Consider the following 20,082-nt stretch of genomic DNA (forward strand, 5'->3'; position numbering starts at 1 on the left):
AGTGTATAGTATTCTGTAGCTAAATAGTGTGTATAGTATTCTGTAGCTGTATAGTGCATAGTATTCTGTAGCTGTATAGTGTATAGTATTCTGTAGCTGTAGAGTGTGTATAGTATTTTGTAGCTGTATAGTGTGTATAGTATTCTGTAGCTGTAGAGTGTGTATAGTATTCTGTAGCTGTATAGTGTGTTTAGTATTCTGTAGCTGTATAGTGTCTTTAGTATTCTGTAGCTGTATAGTGTGTATAGTATTCTGTAGCTGTATAGTGTATAGTATTCTGTAGCTGTATAGTGTGTATAGTATTCTGTAGCTGTATAGTGTGTATAGTATTCTGTAGCTGTATAGTGTGTATAGTATTCTGTAGCTGTATAGTGTGTATAGTATTCTGTAGCTGTATAGTGTGTATAGTATTCTCTAGCTGTATAGTGTGTTTAGTATTCTGTAGCTGTATAGTGTGTTTAGTATTCTGTAGCTGTATAGTGTGTTTAGTATTCTGTAGCTGTATAGTGTATAGTATTTTGTAGCTGTATAGTGTGTATAGTATTCTGTAGCTGTAGAGTGTGTATAGTATTCTGTAGCTGTATAGTGTGTTTAGTATTCTGTAGCTGTATAGTGTGTATAGTATTCTGTAGCTGTATAGTGTGTATAGTATTCTGTAGCTGTATAGTGTATAGTATTCTGTAGCTGTATAGTGTGTATAGTATTCTGTAGCTGTAGAGTGTGTATAGTATTTTGTAGCTGTATAGTGTGTATAGTATTCTGTAGCTGTAGAGTGTGTATAGTATTCTGTAGCTGTAAAGTGTGTTTAGTATTCTGTAGCTGTATAGTGTCTTTAGTATTCTGTAGCTGTATAGTGTGTATAGTATTCTGTAGCTGTATAGTGTATAGTATTCTGTAGCTGTATAGTGTGTATAGTATTCTGTAGCTGTATAGTGTGTATAGTATTCTGTAGCTGTATAGTGTGTATAGTATTCTGTAGCTGTATAGTGTGTATAGTATTCTGTAGCTGTATAGTGTGTATAGTATTCTGTAGCTGTAGAGTGTGTATAGTATTCTGTAGCTGTATAGTGTGTATAGTATTCTGTAGCTGTATAGTGTGTATAGTATTCTGTAGCTGTATAGTGTGTATAATATTCTGTAGCTGTATAGTGTGTATAGTATTCTGTAGCTATATAGTGTGTATAGTATTCTGTAGCTGTATAGTGTATAGTATTCTGTAGCTGAATAGTGTGTATAGTATTCTGTAGCTGTATAGTGTATAGTATTCTGTAGCTGTATAGTGTATAGTATTCTGTAGCTGTATAGTGTGTATAGTATTTTGTAGCTGTATAGTGTGTATAGTATTCTGTAGCTGTAGAGTGTGTATAGAATTCTCTAGCTGTATAGTGTGTTTAGTATTCTGTAGCTGTATAGTGTGTTTAGTATTCTGTAGCTGTATAGTGTGTTCAGTATTCTGTAGCTGTATAGTGTATAGTATTCTGTAGCTGTATAGTGTGTATAGTATTCTGTAGCTGTAGAGTGTGTATAGTATTCTGTAGCTGTATAGTGTGTTTAGTATTCTGTAGCTGTATAGTGTGTATAGTATTCTGTAGCTGTATAGTGTGTTTAGTATTCTGTAGCTGTATAGTGTATAGTATTCTGTAGCTGTATAGTGTGTATACTATTCTGTAGCTGTAGAGTGGGTATAGTATTCTGTAGCTGTATAGTGTGTATAGTATTCTGTAGCTGTAGAGTGGGTATAATATTCTGTAGCTGTATAGTGTGTATAGTATTCTGTAGCTGTATAGTGTGTATAGTATTCTGTAGCTGTATAGTGTGTATAATATTCTGTAGCTGTATAGTGTGTATAGTATTCTGTAGCTGTATAGTGTGTATAGTATTCTGTAGCTGTATAGTGTGTATAGTATTCTGTAGCTGTATAGTGTGTATAATATTCTGTAGCTGTATAGTGTGTATAGTATTCTGTAGCTATATAGTGTGTATAGTATTCTGTAGCTGTATAGTGTATAGTATTCTGTAGCTGAATAGTGTGTATAGTATTCTGTAGCTGTATAGTGTGTAGTATTCTGTAGCTGTATAGTGTGTATAATATTCTGTAGCTGTATAGTGTGTATAGTATTCTGTAGCTATATAGTGTGTATAGTATTCTGTAGCTGTATAGTGTATAGTATTCTGTAGCTGAATAGTGTGTATAGTATTCTGTAGCTGTATAGTGTGTAGTATTCTGTAGCTGTATAGTGTATAGTATTCTGTAGCTGTAGAGTGTGTATAGTATTTTGTAGCTGTATAGTGTGTATAGTATTCTGTAGCTGTAGAGTGTGTATAGTATTCTGTAGCTGTAAAGTGTGTTTAGTATTCTGTAGCTGTATAGTGTCTTTAGTATTCTGTAGCTGTATAGTGTGTAGTATTCTGTAGCTGTATAGTGTGTATAGTATTCTGTAGCTGTATAGTGTGTATAGTATTCTGTAGCTGTATAGTGTGTATAGTATTCTGTAGCTGTATAGTGTGTATAGTATTCTGTAGCTGTATAGTGTGTATAGTATTCTGTAGCTGTAGAGTGTGTATAGTATTCTGTAGCTGTATAGTGTGTATAGTATTCTGTAGCTGTATAGTGTGTATAGTATTCTGTAGCTGTATAGTGTGTATAATATTCTGTAGCTGTATAGTGTGTATAGTATTCTGTAGCTATATAGTGTGTATAGTATTCTGTAGCTGTATAGTGTATAGTATTCTGTAGCTGAATAGTGTGTATAGTATTCTGTAGCTATATAGTGTATAGTATTCTGTAGCTGTATAGTGTATAGTATTCTGTAGCTGTATAGTGTGTATAGTATTTTGTAGCTGTATAGTGTGTATAGTATTCTGTAGCTGTAGAGTGTGTATAGTATTCTCTAGCTGTATAGTGTGTTTAGTATTCTGTAGCTGTATAGTGTGTTTAGTATTCTGTAGCTGTATAGTGTGTTCAGTATTCTGTAGCTGTATAGTGTATAGTATTCTGTAGCTGTATAGTGTGTATAGTATTCTGTAGCTGTAGAGTGTGTATAGTATTCTGTAGCTGTATAATGTGTTTAGTATTCTGTAGCTGTATAGTGTGTATAGTATTCTGTAGCTGTATAGTGTGTTTAGTATTCTGTAGCTGTATAGTGTATAGTATTCTGTAGCTGTATAGTGTGTATAGTATTCTGTAGCTGTAGAGTGGGTATAGTATTCTGTAGCTGTATAGTGTTCTGTAGCTGTATAGTGTGTATAGTATTCTGTAGCTGTATAGTGTGTTTAGTATTCTGTAGCTGTATAGTGTATAGTATTCTGTAGCTGTATAGTGTGTTTAGTATTCTGTAGCTGTATAGTGTATAGTATTCTGTAGCTGTATAGTGTATAGTATTCTGTAGCTGTATAGTGTATAGTATTCTGTAGCTGTATAGTGTGTATAATATTCTGTAGCTTTATAGTGTGTATAATATCTATGGTAGCCCTAAAGTGTATATAGTACTCTGTAGTCTTTTAATGTGTGTGTGTGTGTGTGTGTGTGTGTGTGTGTGTGTGTGTGTGTGTGTGTGTGTGTGTAGTGCTCACTCTGTGTATATAATCTACATAGTTGTAAGCTGTGTGTCTGTTCAATGTAGTCTCACAGAAGTCAGCAAAAGTCTCTTTACAGACTATTATTTTGGTCAAATTTGGAGCAGCAGTGCATTGTGTGTAATCAAATTATTTTGCCTTATCAAATATTGAATAATAAATGGTGCTAAATGATATTTGTTCAGATCTATGAAAAAAAAAAAATGTGGTGAAAACACATTCATTCAAGTGCTCATCTTTTCTTCCATCATACAGAACAGACACCAGCATGTCCACCATGTGACATCAAGATGAACACAGATGTCATTCTGGAGAACATGTGTGCCAGTGAGTTCAGTAAGTGATTTTTTTTTCTCCCATTTTTAAACTTATGGTGAATATCATCATTGGCAACAAATATTTCTATAAACACAACTTGTAGACAAAGTCTGTGAATGATGAATAATAATCTATTGTAATAAAAAACATACAATATCTCACAAAAGTAAGTACACACCTCACTTTTCAGCAACCATTTTATTATTTTATATATGAACAATAATCTATAAATGAAACTTGGATATATTTTATAGTAGTCAATGTGCAGCTTGTATAACAGTACAGATTTACTGTCCTCTAAAAATAACTCAACAGACAGCCATTATTGTCAAATAAGTTGGCAACAAAAGTGAGTACATCCTTAGTGAACTTGTCAAAACTCTGTCCAGAGTGGTAATATGTTGTGGGAGCATTAGTGATATCCAGCACTGTCTTAATCCTCCTGAGCATGGAATTCAATAGAGCTGCACAGGTTGTTGCTGGGATCCTTTATGGTGTCATAATGCTTCATGGAGCTGCTGGATGTTAGACACATGACGCTTCTCCACCTTCTGCTTGAGGATCCCCAAGTGCTTAATAAGATTTAGGTCTGGAGACATATTTGGAGAGTGAATCTGTACTGCTATACAAGCTGTATATTGACTACTCTAAAATATATCCTCTGTATAACATCTGAATATAACATCTGTGTGCTACTGGATTTTCTAGACTGAAAGCAAACTGGGGGTTAAAACTGATGAATAATAGTCATTTGAATGAAGAATATTTATTCTTCATCGATTTATTCAAATAACATTATTGTAGACATTTGTGTGGATTTCATTTGATATTATTTGAGTAAACTCATCTTTATTATTTTAATATGAGTTGCTTTTATGCTATACACAATCAGCTTATTTGCTCTGTATTTTGTTCAGTCTGGCCTAGAAATAGATCTGATACCCAGGATCAGTATCAGGTGGATGCCAGAAAACAAAACAAAATCAGATCTCAGGGGGGGAAAAAATATATTTGATCCTAGACTGCAAAAAATTTAAAAGATTTATTCCGAAATGGGCATGATGTTTTATTTATTTTCTTTTCTGGCTGGACAGAAATTGGCCAATGAGATCCAGATGCAAGGGTGACATCTTTGCATCTACATGTTCTCATGCATTACTGTTAGAGTCTGCAATGTCAGCACTTTGTAACAGGAAAGTCTTCAGGGCAGGGAACGTTGTTCTTTGTGGCTCCTTAGTAACTTGACAAGCAAAATTATTTGGTCTTATTGACATTGAGAGAGAGATCAAAGAGAGTCTAGTAAAGGGAAAGGGCGTTTATAGCTGCTATAATGTTAATGATAAGAGGAAATAGCTGGTGGTTGTTCAACATTAGGCCAGGCAAACTGCTGTGCTACAGAAATGCTCCAAAACATGTTTGTTATATTAAAAACTTTGTATTTTTGGTCTTAAAAAAACTCAAAAGAGATGTTTGTTGGTTGGGATATTCACTGCCTTTGCATCTCATTTGCTATCATTTGAGCAAACTCATCTTTATCTTTTACTGTCACTTGCCTTTATGTTATCGGCTTATTTAGGTTGTATTTCTTACATTTTGTTAAGAGTCAGAAACACTAGAGATGGTTTTGATACCCAGGATCTGCATTGGTAGATAATGTATATGGACTAAACAATAGTGAATTAGATCTCAGAGGAAAAAATAGAATAAATAAAAGAAGAATAAAACTGACTTCTGCAATAAATGGAAAATATTTTACTTGGACTTGGACGTGTTCACATACTTTATAAAGAGACTTCATTGTCCTTTCTGTTTAAATGATTGTTGCTATATTTATGATTTATTATATTTAGAGTGTAACTGAATTTTTGTGTGAAAGCTGAGGTTTTGTCCAGCACTATTAAACGCTACTTAGAAAACATTTCTTCTTTGATAATAAAAATCAATGGCAACCTCATCAGAGATCATATGAGATCATAAATCATCAGAACTGGCCGCACCAAAACGCAAGCACCTGGACAGCACAAGTCTGCTATGGAATACATTCCCCACTTGACCCAGCTTTCAAATTTATATCGCCTATTTTTAATCGCTGATGTTTAACAGAGCTGCAAGTCGGTGAATGTTTTCTCGAGTAAATCACACAAAACAGGAAACACAGAACAATCCATATTCCCAAAATATGGCATACTGAACATATTTTTATACTAAATATTATGACAGCAGCATTCTGTCAGGCTGCATTGTTCCTTTAAAAAGAATTATTTACAGAATGTCTATAAACTCCTAAAAAACAGGAAGAATTTAACATGCACCATTTTTTGTAGATTATATAAAAAACTCATATTGAATTGAACTGGTTGAAATAAAGTTGATATTTGAGAGCCAGGAAAGCTGAAATCTGGGTTGAATTTGGAGATGTGTTGCTGAATGGTGTTAGGTTGTGAAACTCTGTGTAACTCTCACATGATATAAATGTGTGATATGAGAGGATATGAATCCATGTGGATACAGAAACATGCAGAAATTAATGTCAGGACTAAAAAAGGTCTGATTTTGCTGGAGAATCTGCTTTTTTGGTTATTGAGAATCAGAACAGATTCTGGAGCAATTACATTTCTCGAGGAATGTTTTGTTATTGGTGAGTAATTTAAGTGTGTAACACTTTAGTGTATAGCATCATAATGTGGACTATTAGTGAATGTTGTATAAACTGAAAATCGAGATAGAATTCAGTTTTTATTCCAGGATTTCTGGAGCATTTAAACAATTATTGTTTATAGCCAGTGCAGTGATCAGTAACCTAGAAAGCGTCTCATTGGTGTATCTGCTTATCATATGACTGAAAAATAAAAGAGAAGGAATCATGCTTATACCACACCTTTGTTGAATTCTTGATTTGATTAGCCAGAATTTGGCCAATGACACAGCTGAATCTTGGAATTGATACATCTTTAAATCTTTCAATATTATTTTGGAAGGGGTCTCCACTTTTTAAAGTGACAAAAAAAGTCTTCAGGACACCAAATGTTGTGTTTTGTGGGTTCATAATAACCTGAGAAGCAACAAGAAGTAACACAGAGAGGGAAAAAAAAAGTCTAGTGCATTCTTTTGTAAACATAAAACAAAATACACGTGCATTGATTTGTAGAATAAACCTCAGTTTTCTGGACGTTTGAGCATTACCGAATGTAAGGTTATGTGAAACGGTTCATCACATGTTGTAATAATAACACGGCTGCATGGCTGTAGGAAACAACTGAAGCACAAATAATGAATTGAAAAAGTCCCCTCCAGTCCAACTCCAGTCTCACTGAACCTTATAAAGACATTTGCGTGAGAAAAAAAAACACAACAAATGCTTGGGAAGACTGCATGGAACTGCCCTCAAGTCTCGAACCAACCCCATGTCTGAAACGAAGCTTTACTTCCTATTTCCAAAACCATTGTGTTTTTGTAAACATGTTTGTCCTATTTATTTCAAGAGGGCAAAAAAATTGAGAACAAAATAGAGACTAGCAATGGAATGACATTTTTCTTTTTAAATATAGCTGCTCTAACATACACCGATCAGGCATAACTTTATACCCACTGATCAGGCAGAACATTATGAACACCTGCCTAATATAGTGATGGTCCCCTTTATGCCGCCAAAATAGTCTTGAGTCGAGTATTAACAGCATTAATACTCTTCAGACGATCTACAGGAGCTCGTCTGTTGGATCGAACCACACGGACCAGCTTTTGCTTCCTATTTGCATCAATGAGCCTCAGCTGCCCACGACCCTGCTGCCGGTTCACCACTGTTCCTTCCTTGGAGCACTTTTGATAGATACTGACCACTGCAGACCAGGAACATCCCACAAGGGCTGCAGTTTTGGAGATGCTCAGACTCAGTCGTCTATCCATCACAATTTGGTCCTTGTTCTTGTTGCCCATTTTTCCTTCCATCAACTTTGAGGACAAATTGTTCATCTGCTGCCTAATAAATCCCACCCCCTAACAGGTGCCATGATGAAGAGATAATCAGCGTTCACTCACTGGTCATTATGTTATAATATCATAAAGTTATGCCTGATTGTTGTAAGTGCCGATGTCAGGATTATGCCACAAGATGATGTTCCCCAGAAACCACTGTAGCATGTCATGTGTTTGTTTTAGTAATTAGTCCTTGGATGATGTGTGAGCTTTTTACACATAATGGTTTTATTTGTCCTTTTTTTTTCTCTGCTTCATCAGATTTTTTTTTTATATATTCTGTTCTGCTTCTTACTTCATATAGAACTATACAATAGAGACAAAAGTATTGGGAAAAATTACTTTTCCAGCCAGATGTGCTTATTCTTCAAACTGTTATCACAAAGTTGGAGGCACACAGCTGTGTAGGGCGTCTTTGGATGCAGTAGCATGAAATAGTTCCTTCACCCAAATCTGTTCCAGCATGACATTGTCTCTGTGCACAAAGCCAGCTAACATAAGAATATGGTGTTAGACATGTTAGAATGGAAGATCTTGAGTGGCCAATTACAGAGCTCTGACCTCAACCCTAATGAACACCTTTGGGCTGAATTGTAACACTTACTGCACCCCAGGCCTCCTCACCTCACCTACAGCAGTATCTGACTTTACTAACATGAGATAATCCAAAAGAGATTTGAGCGCAAATCTCTTAATGCACACTCCAAAATCTGGTGGAACATCTTCACAGAAGAGTGGAGATTATTATGAGGAACTGGGAGGCAAAATGTGGAATGAGATGTTCATAACAGCACACACCATTCTAATGATCAGGTGTCCACAATATTTTTTGTCCATATAGCGTATCATAAGAGACATTTAGAAACGCGATCCACTTGCACAAGGGCTTGTCTGTGTGTACGAGCAGAATAAACACGCAAGATTGTGTGGCAGCGATGTTTGCTTTTGGATCCGGAGTTATTTCATCGGATTCTGTAAACGCAACCCGAGCAGTTGAGGTTCCCCTCCTTTATTCCTTGAATCGATTAAGAGTTCTTGCGAAAACAACACGGTCACGCTGACATGCACTGCAGATTATCTGATTTAAACCAGAAATGGAAGATTCGTTTACCACGAACAGAACACTTCCAGTAACTAGGGAACAGTTTCAACTTTGCGGACTAAGATGTTATCGCCATCAGGAAGCTCCAGCATGGTTGCTAACGGCAACAATGTTTAGAAGGCAACTGTTTATTACTCGCTATCGACTGTTTGCTTTGCAACTCTGTTTAAACTCTGCCTCAAATACTGGAATATTTGATAAATTAGTTTTTACATGACATTTTATAAAGAATCTGTTGTGTTTTATTGAGAGATATTCCCCGGTCTATTGTCTATACGGCGTTCTGTGAGGCCACGCGTATTACCCATAATGCACTGCGATTGTATGCCAAACGGTTGAAAAATGCATTAGCATAAGAAGCTGTGTGCTGATAACAATAATTAATGATGCAGGTGTTACAGTATATAATTAATGATTAATTCCGATTATCACTTTCATTACAGCAGCTATAAACAGTTGCCCTGTGACTCACTTGACTCCTAGCTACAGATGGTCCCTGAGTTACAATGGCTCGACTTTTTGATCTTACGATGACGAGGAGAGCAGTACGACAAATTTTTAAAAATAGAAATAATTTTACCCAACAGGCAGCAGCGTACGATGTAGGATACGTCTGTGATGAGCGAATCTCTCGCCCTGTGAGATGCCCTGTGAGATGCCCTGTGAGATGCCCTTTGAGATGCCCTGTGAGATGCCCCGCTCTCGCTAGCGCTCGACGGAGTAAAGTCTCAGTGTGTATTTTTTTTCTGGTTTGAACAGTTTCAAACAGGAAGTTCAGTGATAAAAGTGTGTCTTCCAAGCGCCCATGTATTTATCCTGCTTGTAGTGAAAAAAGAAGACGAAAGCCATCATTTTAGAGCAGAACATGAAAATTATCATAAGCCTATTAAAATCAGTATGAAGCAGGAAAGAATGTCACAGTCATAGTATCATCTTCGACTTACGATATTTTTGACTTACGATGGGGAAGTTGTAACGTATCTCTATTGTAAGTAGAGGACTACCTGGAATTTTTTAAATCATTTTTCACACAAACTGTGCGAGTGAAACAGAGTTGCGGATTTCTCAAATTTTCATGCATAAGTATGCAAAATTGTGTGTTTTTGAACAGTCCCATTTGATATTATAATAAACTATTTTTTATAAAATATCTTTAATAAAGATATTTTGGAGTGTGTTTGTGGAGATTTGTGATGATTCAGCACACAAGGTTGTTAGTAGTCAGGTACTGATGTAGGTGAGGTCTTCCATGCAGTCAGCACACCAATTCATCCCAAAGCTGTTCAATATGTTTCAGGGCAGAGCTCTATAGCAGGTCACTAAGATCTTCCACTCCAACCCATGTAAAGCACATCTTCATTGAGCTGGTTTTGTGCACAGGGACATGGTTATGCTGGAACAGGTTTGGGTTTCCTAGTTAAATGAAGGGAAAATGTAATACTACCACACCCTAAGACATCCTATATAAGTGTGTGCCTCTAATTGTGTGGCACAGATGACTAAAAAATTCAGGTGTCCCAATACTTTATATGTACTGTATATAATTAATTTTTTTCCATGATGTCTTTTTTCTAAGACCCATAAGACTAACTCAATGTGCACATAAACATCTTTAATCAATAAATGCAACTCCAGATAAAGTACTAGATGAACACGATGACCTGCATTTAAGTCCAAGTTTCCCCAGAGCACACAATCCCATTTATTAACTTTAAGACTTTAGCTTATTTCATTTTATTATTACTGTTTTTTAATATCAAAATGTCAATTTTAATATAAATTTTTGTTTTTTACAGCTGTGAGTCATGCAAAATTTGGCACTGTGTTTACTTCAGTGTGTGTGGTTATATACGACTCTATCAGTTTCTAAAAAATAAATAAGTCCTGAGAGAAATGAGACTACATCTATCTATCTATCTATCTATCTATCTATCTATCTATCTATCTATCTATCTATCTATCTATCTATCTATCTATCTATCTATCTATCTATCTATCTATCTATCTATCTATCTATCTATCTATCTATCTGTATATAAATACTGTATATAATTCGCCATCTAACAGAAGTGCAAACAGTAGTGATGTGCAAATAAACAAAGTGCAGTTATATAAATATAGTTATCACACAAAAGTTAGTGCACCCCTCACATTTCAGTAATCATTTTGGTATCTTTTTAGAGGGCGATAGTATAGAAATAAGACTTGAATATATTTTAGAGTAATCAATGTGCAGCTGAACATGAACATGTCAAAACCATTTTTATAAAAAATATGAATAAATAAATATAAAAGAGACAAAATAAATACTTTAACGCAACACACATTTATTCCTGAAATCCTTTCTTTACTCAGATATAAAAAAACTTTTGTAAGATACAATATATATATATATGTATACACACACACACACACACACACACACACACACACACACACACACACACACACACACACACACATATATATATATATATATATATATATAAAGCATATATCTGCACTCGCAAATCTTCTTATCCTCACATCACATGACACCATGACACAGATTTTAAAATGGAAAAAAAGAAATAAAGGGATTAGGAAAAGAATTCTGTTCCCAAAAATGATGTATTTCTTCTTCTAAATAATATTATAATTATATTTTTTATATGAATTATATTTTATATATAATTATATCCCCTTTCGAAGAAGCTTTTGTTCTACATATACTGTGTTCACTTTGCATTTTGTATCAGTTTTGTGTTTCAGTGTTACAGTATATTCTGTAAAAACAGGCCCAGCTCTTTCACACCCTAATCCAGAAGGAGGAAAGGTTACATCAGTTTCAGCATTACGACACGATATACGTTTCATTTAGTACTGATTTTTTTCTCATTTTTTGAAAGAAGTTTTTGGGTTAGTTTTACAATGTTTAGCACTTTCATCTGACAGTGTGTTTCAAAACTTATTATTTCTCAATCAAGTGCTTACTTAGTAAACATCCCAAGATATGTGTTTTTTAAAAAACAAATACTGTTATTTTTAATTCATTTTAACAGCCATTTTTTTCCTTCTTCTTCCTCTTGTTTTTTAGCTATCAAAGCAAAAATCAAGAAGACAAAAATAGAAAAAGCAGACAAGAAGGTGATACTAAACAAGAAGAGGAAAGCAGTGCGGATTGGATCTCTGACCGCTGGGGAACTGAAGAAGCTGGTGTTGTATTTAAAAAACGGAGCTCTCTGTCCCTGTCAACAGCTGGACAATATGACGCGTCATTATCTCATTATGGGACGCAAAGTGGGAAATCACTATTTACTGACCGGCATTCATCAGTGGGACGAAGAGAACATAGATCTCAACAACCAACTCAAAACCCACACATGTCCACTCAATTCCATTTATGAATTACTAATTGCACAAAAAAAGGACACACACTAAAACATACCTCTAGTGTTCAATGCTTAGTCTTTAGACATGCAGTCTCTCTTTTACTGATCACAATAGCTTAATAGGGTGATATAATAAAGAGTGATATACAGTATAATGGGTGATGTGACCAAATAATCATATTGTGATACGTAGAAAACTTTAATTCATTATATGGATCAAAATGGCTGCAAAACAGAATTGTGAAGATTTGAATTTGATGTTTTTTATTCTAAATCTATCAAAAATGTATTAATAATAAGAAAATAGGTCAAACTGTTTTATTTTACTTTTTTTTTTATATTATTTTTTTATTTTATATATTCAGTTGAGAAAAATTCCTGTGTAATTAAAAACCAACCAACCAACCAACCAACCAACCAACCAACCAACCAAAACCCTATTTATTCCATAAGTGAAACAATATCAATAATACATACTCAAATATATCGTCTTTTTACCAAACCCTAGCTCTAATCCATTCTTAATCTTAATAATGACCAATACAAACCATTTATGCTATATATATATATATATATCCAAAATGCCCACCCGCGGTAAAGGCATGTTTTTACTCTGTAAATTATATTCACTATATGGATAATGATTTGGAATTCATATTTTCTCAGATGTAAAATCTCAGATCTCAATCACAGCAGATTTTCTTCAATTCGGAAGAAAATGATATTATATTTTAACATTGTTAGTGAGATATAGTTTAAGGACAAACAGTAATATGTGGCTCCTTTCATAACTGTTATAACAAATTTGAAGGCACACAATTGTATATGATGTCTTTGAATATAATAGCATTCAAATTTCTATTAATTTCAATTAGGAGACCCAAGCCTGTTCCAGCATGACAATACCCCTGTGCACAAAGCCAGCTCCATGAAGATATGCTTTCCATATAATGTGTATCTACACACACATTCATTCATTTATTCCTTCATTCAGTGCTACCTTGTTTTTAATCACATAGTACCAAAAATGTATTAGTATTACAGACAGTACAGTTTTCGTATACTCACACTTATTACTCTGCCTCTTCATTATAATGTAATATATATTTTTTAACTAATCATGTGCTAATAATAAGGAACAGGCTTATATCATGATGCTCTGTAGTGATCCATCTGGAAGGTAGACCTTCTACATAAGCTGCGTTCTGGACCAGTGATTCCATGATAAATCATATAAAAGCTGTCAAAATGTGATCATTCGCTAGTCTTCCATCAGCGTGACATGCTTGGAGAATAAATGACAAGCTTGGAGTATATGTGTAGAATTCAAATGATCAAATCTTCTTTATGGTGTTTTTGTTTGTGCTATTTTCTTGAATTACACCTCAGAGAACTGCATGTTTCATGATAACCGATTAGTAGCATGATTTATATAAACATAGCTTTCATGGAATTTAAATATATACCCTTTCCTTTCATGGAACCTTTTGTAATGTATTACTGTATTAACAGGTTTTAATAAAATGCTATACACGTCGCCGGAGAGGGTTTCTGAAAGGAAACTCGGCCTCAGTGGATTTATTTGGACATGGGAAAACAACCAATGATCATGTATTATGACTACATCAGAATCAGAAAACCTTATTGATAACAGAGGGAAATGGACAGGTTACAGTTGCTCACAGTAAAATCAGAGTAAAGATTAAAGTAACATAAAAAAATAAGAAAATGGAAATAAATATACATATTAAATATTATATGAAGTGAAATGAAATGTTTAGCAGCAGTAAAGCAGGTAAAACAGATGGCAGAAAAATATGGAAAAAAAGATTTACAATTATTATTATTATTATTATTATTATTATTATTATTATTATTGCTCTGAAATTATTATTATTATTATTATTATTATTATTATTATTATTATTATTATTATTATTATTATTATTATTATTATTATTATTATCTTGGGCATGTATTTGGGCCAGATTTTATTTATTTATTTATATATATATATATATATATATATATATATAAAACATTATATAAACAATGTTTTATATATATAACGGTTTATAAGTGTGGCATGAAAATAGATCATTATAACTATATCTAAATTGTTTAGATGTAAATCGTAGATCAGCTGTTTAACACTCAGAGGGAGGAGTTATATACTTTTATATACATAGAGTTATGAAGGAATTCAGGAAAACAAGAAGACCAAATATATAATGAAAAATCTTTTTGTTCTATGTTGTACATACTGTGCTTATTTGGAATGTTTTACAAAATGGACGTGCTATGGAGACTAGAAGGATAAATAAAACTAGACCAGGAAGGTTACCATGCTCTACACTTCCAGATGCCACAATACTGATTAAGTTATTCAGCTGATAAGTGCTAATCGACAGGAAATGTACGATAGTGAGTGTGTTATTCCTGTTATACCACAGCAAATCTTTAACAACGTTTTATTAAATAATAAAAAATATCATGCTTGAACACGTGATAAGCTCCTGTTAACTCACATTTTACTGCATCAATGAACCATCACCATCATCTCATTTTCTCTCTTCTGAATTTCCCATATAACCAAAAAAAAAAAAAGAGAAAATCCTGCAAAGACGATTAGTTCAGGGTTGAAATGCTTCATGTGTGTGCCAGTTCACTGTAACCGGAGACTCCAAACCGTCAAATCACATTATTTTAATCCACTTATGTGGCATGTCTACAATACATGTCTATGTGTTAGCAAGCATCATCATAATAATAATTATAATAATAATAATAATAATAATAATAATAATAATAATAATAATAATAAAAACATTGTTATTATATAATAAAGAAACCTTTTCATAACCTACAGTTATGAAAAGCTAATTAGCACTTTGTGACCAATCAGATTATTGGTAATTAAAGCAATTACACCATATCAAAGAACCATATCATGGTTCGACATTATATCTTGAAATGACAAGCAGAGTTTAAACAGCAGTGAATATGTGGCTGAACAAGGAAAACAAAACAAAAGTGTGACTGCCAAACAGAATGGAATGATCATTGGATGCAGCTGCTGAGAGAACTGGGGAGAAAAAGAGAAGGTGGAAGAAGCAGCAAAATAAATAAATAAATAAATAAATAAATAAATAAATAAATAAATAAAGTAAATAAATAAAACAACAAACAAATGGCCAGAATATATATATATCCCAATTTGCTCTTATAATAGCCTCCACTCTCACTGGGAAGTTGTTCTACTATATTTTGTATTGTGCTTATGGAGATTACTTGTGGCAGAATGAGCATGAAAGACTAATATAGGGTGAGGAACCAGGTGATCCACACTTCACCTATCCATTTTTTCTGCCCACTATAACCTCAGGTTCCTCCTTTGATTTCGCTCATCTCCTAATAATACAAAACTGTATGTTTTTTGTTCTCTTGTGTAACTTCTGTGTAAGACACTGAGGCCTAAACATGAGCAGGATTTGAAATCTGTGGACCAGTTTCAGAAACATGTTTATGCTCCTCAGCATAAAATTGCAATAATACATTTACAGTGCATACATTTACAGTAATATCATCACACAGTCATGCGTGAACATGATCAGAAACACCGCCACCTCTCTGAGACAAAGCTCACTTGTACTAAGGCTATGCTTGGAAAACTGTTCTGCAGTCAGACGAATCGAAATTTTAACTTCTTTATGGAAACCATGGACACCACATCCTCTAGAATAAAGAGGAGAGGGACCATCTGACTTGTTATCAGTGCTCAGTTCAAAAAGACAGAACACTTTTTTAGGGAAGGTCTTGGATTTTTGAGCAAGACAATGCACAGACTGCATACTGCATCTATTACAATAGTGTGTTACTGAACTGACCTGCCTGCAGTCTAGACCTTTCACCATTTGAAAACATTTGGGGCATCATGAAACAACAAAGGACAACCAGATTTGTTGAGCAGGTAGATTCCTGTATCAGACACACATGGGACAACATTCCTCTTCCAAAACGTCAGCAACTGGTCTCCTCAGATCCCAGATGTATAAGGACAGAAGACGTGATGCTACACAGTGGTAAACATGGCCCTGTCCCAACTTTTTTGAGACCGGTCGCAGGCATCAAACTCAAAATGACCTTAATTTTTTCCCTTAAAATGCTACATATTCTCAGTTTAAACATTAGATTTTTTTTTTTGTTCTATTGTGAATAAAATATGGGTTTATGAGATTTTTATTTACATTTTGCACAGTGTCCCAACTTTTTTTTTTGTAATTGGGGTTGTACCATTATTGTTGAACAAAACGGTTATTGCTTTATCATTCATATTAAATACTCAAACGTCTCCTGTCATGATACCAGAGATGAATCTAGAATATGGAGCTTAAAAAATAAGTGTAAGCCGTTTCTCTCTAATGAGATCTTTTTAATATCCACAAAAGACTCTCATGCAATTTATTGTACATTTCAATATACTCCAACACGAACACATTCCTACGCAGCACGGCTTCGAGAATATTACGATCATAAAAGATGAGCAGATGGTTGATAGATTATATTTTTGCCAAGAGAAATAAAATGGTGTGTTGTGAGTTATGAGATTGTGAATGAACGTCCTGTGTCGGTTTAGAAAGCATTAAAGAAAATCCAAGAAATTACCTGAATGAATGCAGGATCTTAACCTGCTTTATTGAATGCTTTATTCCCCCAGAAAAGACTAATAAAAATAAGAAATTGTTAAGTATAAGGTTTTGTAAAGCTGTACATAAATCCATTTTGTGGTTCCCAGCAGTTCTGGTGCCTTCAAATCTCCAAAAGACAAACAGAATGAAAATAAAACCGGATTAAATCTTCACTCGGTTCATCCACCCTGCTGAGCAATTGCAGAAAACCCCAAACAACATTTTTTTCTTTGTTTGTTTTTACTTTTCATTTTAATTGAATTATGGAAATCTAAGCATTAATCGGAAAGCAGCAAAACATTCTAAGGAGACTGATTTCATGACCAGGGTCAGAGATATTTGGTGATTCTTGTACCCCAAATTCTTCAGATCGTTTCCTATTGTTTATTCAAGTGTATAAAATTTCACAATTTTAGCAAACAAAGTGGTCACATTATACCGTTTTGAGTCTTTTCACTGTTTTTGGTGGTTGGGAGTGTTTTTTCCAGAGGGAACCCAAATTTCTGGAGTTTGGTACCACGTTGAGTTCATGTGATCGGACTCTGGCATGATCCCGACCCCTTCTGCGCTTTATCCTGCCTGATCTGTCCTGATGTCCTATCAGTTGGAAAGCACTCACTGCTGAGAATAGACTCCACATGAAGCGCTTAGGGATACACGAGATTTCTGTGGATGGTAATAATGAGAAACCATGAAGATGATCGCAGTTATGATGAATAGTTTTACTACTTAAATCTCCACCAATGAACAGAACTAAATACTATAGATTTCATGATGAAACTACACTCTATGGCCAAAAGTGTGCAATTATGGTATGCGTTTTTTGAGCATCGCATCCCACATTTAGTCCCAGTTTGCTCTTATAATTCCCTCAACTTTTCTAGAAAGATGTTCCATTAGATTTTAATGTATGCTTGTGGAGATTTGTGTTCATCAGTGACAAGGGTTTTAATGAAGTCAGGTAGTGATGTAGGTGAGGTGAGAAGACCTGGGGTGCAGTCAGCGTTCACATTCATCCCAAAGATGTTCAGTAGGGATAAGATCAGAGATCCATAGCAGGCCACTCAAGATCTTCCTTTCCAAACCATGTAAACCAGATCTTAATGGAGCTCGTTTTGTGCACAAGGGCATTGCCGTGCTGGAACAGGTTCGGGTTTTCCGAGTTCAAGTAAACGCCAAATTTTTATTATAACGCATCCCAAGACGTCCTGTACAATTGTGTGCCTTCAGATTTGTGGTCACATTTTGGAGAAGAACCACATATGGTTGTAAATACTTTTGTGCATATAGTGTATATCGAATCTCCTGGATCTACAATCATACGTTTTTACCATACAATACACCTTTATAAAAGAGAATAATGAGAAGTGGTTGCTCAGTGGCTGACAATGGCCTTGGAAGGTTGAAAGTTCAAATCCCAGCACTACCAAACTGCCACTGATTTGCCCTCGAGCAAAGCCCTGAACCCCTGAACTTCTCAAATAATTATAAATCGACCCTAAAAGGGTCATCTGCCAAATTCCGTAAATGATAGTTAATAAATTGAAATAAATTTTCTTAGTCAATGTATTTCTGTAAAGCTGCTTTTGAAGCAATATTCACTGTTTCTCAGTCGCTTTGGAGCGTTTCTCAGATCAGAAATGGAAATTCTCAAAACAACTTGGGCACGTCATAAAAGCAAATTCTTGTTGCTTTGAACAAATTGTGAATGCTTTGGTGCAAACGTTTCATTGTGTACAATAGTCTTCTGTTTCCTACATTATCGTGTTTGTGTCGTGTTGATCAAAATATATTAAACCTGAATTATTACAACAAAAGTATATTCTCACCTGAATTGTCTGAACCCCCAAAACATCTCAGCATCAGTTCATTGTACAAGTCATTGAACGCAAAATGGTTAAACCAGTTGTCAGAATCTGTCAAGTTTACATTTATATGAAATTTCTTTTTTGTCTTGAATTGATGAATTGTGCAGATAAATCTGATTGTCACTAATGACGGCGAGAGTACGGCCTCAGATCAACCGATGATTAACCGGTTCTCAGGTCGAAGGTGAATTTTTGGCGACAGACACACAGAAAAACAAAAAAATTTTGAAAATGGATGAACAACCAGGAAGTAAACAAACACTAGTACAGTACAGTACAGTAAAAGTGTGAATCCTGTCTGGTCTCTTGCAATCGACATCCTACATACAGTAATGTGTACATTTGTAGATGCCATACAGCAGAAATTCAGCCTTGTGCATCTTTAATGATTGTGCTCCAAACCATAGTTTCCATCAGGAAATGCTGAAACTGGGACAAAAGGACTTGCTATTCTGATGGCAGTGAGATTTTCATTGACACAAATACTTACTTCTAAAACAAATGAACCAACGATTTTGAAAAAAAGCACAGGCTTTTGAAATAAATCCAATGAGTGGTGCTGTTTGTAGTAGTTGTTTTTTTAGAAATGCACTTACTAGTTTGCAAATATTAAGGATGATTCGAGAAATTCTCCAAAGCAAATCCGAAAAACTGGAATAGCCCTATATGGATGAAACTGAGTTGAGCACCAGTGATTCCTTCAAGGTTTCCTGCAGCTCTCAAGCAAATTTTAATCAAGTCCTAGAAATATAGCAAACAAAAAAACTTGGTGAATATATAACTGTGATTAGATGATTTTTTTATGGACATAAAATCATACACCACCTGATACAGGAGACCACATAAAAGGAAAAATATTCTGCATTAACCTGCATTGAGACTTTATAATCAGCAGAGGGCAGCACAGAGAGACTTCCAGGAAATAAAGGCAGTGAGGGAGCGTGTGCGTGTGTGTGTGTAAAAGATAGACTTCCTGTGGTTAAGCAGCTCTGCATCAGTTTCATATTAATTTAGTATCAGCACTGTGAGCACGTATCCTCTATATGGACAAAAGTTTGTGGACAACTCACTATAAGATTCCCATGCATTTTTTGAACATCCCATTCCACATTTAGTCCCCATTTGCTCTTATCATAACCTCGACTCTTCTGGGAAGATGCTCTACTAGATTCTGTGGAGATTTG

At 34.7% G+C, this 20,082-nt stretch overlaps 1 protein-coding gene across 1 annotated transcript in view; it reads left to right on the top strand.

Annotated features, from left to right (window-relative positions):
- sfrp1b (secreted frizzled-related protein 1b) overlaps positions 1-13,879 on the top strand; it is a 19,935-nt gene extending 6,056 nt beyond the window's left edge. Inside the window, exons 3-4 of the mRNA XM_083568649.1 lie at positions 3,832-3,912; positions 12,048-13,879. Of these exons, the coding sequence (XP_083424775.1) occupies positions 3,832-3,912; positions 12,048-12,391 (425 nt within the window). The 3' untranslated portion in view covers positions 12,392-13,879. The remainder of the gene's footprint in view (positions 1-3,831; positions 3,913-12,047) is intronic.
- The last annotated feature ends 6,203 nt before the right edge of the window (positions 13,880-20,082 follow it).

Source organism: Silurus aristotelis (genome assembly GCF_946808225.1).
Source record: "Silurus aristotelis genome assembly, chromosome: 18".
Taxonomy (NCBI): Eukaryota; Metazoa; Chordata; class Actinopteri; order Siluriformes; family Siluridae; genus Silurus; species Silurus aristotelis.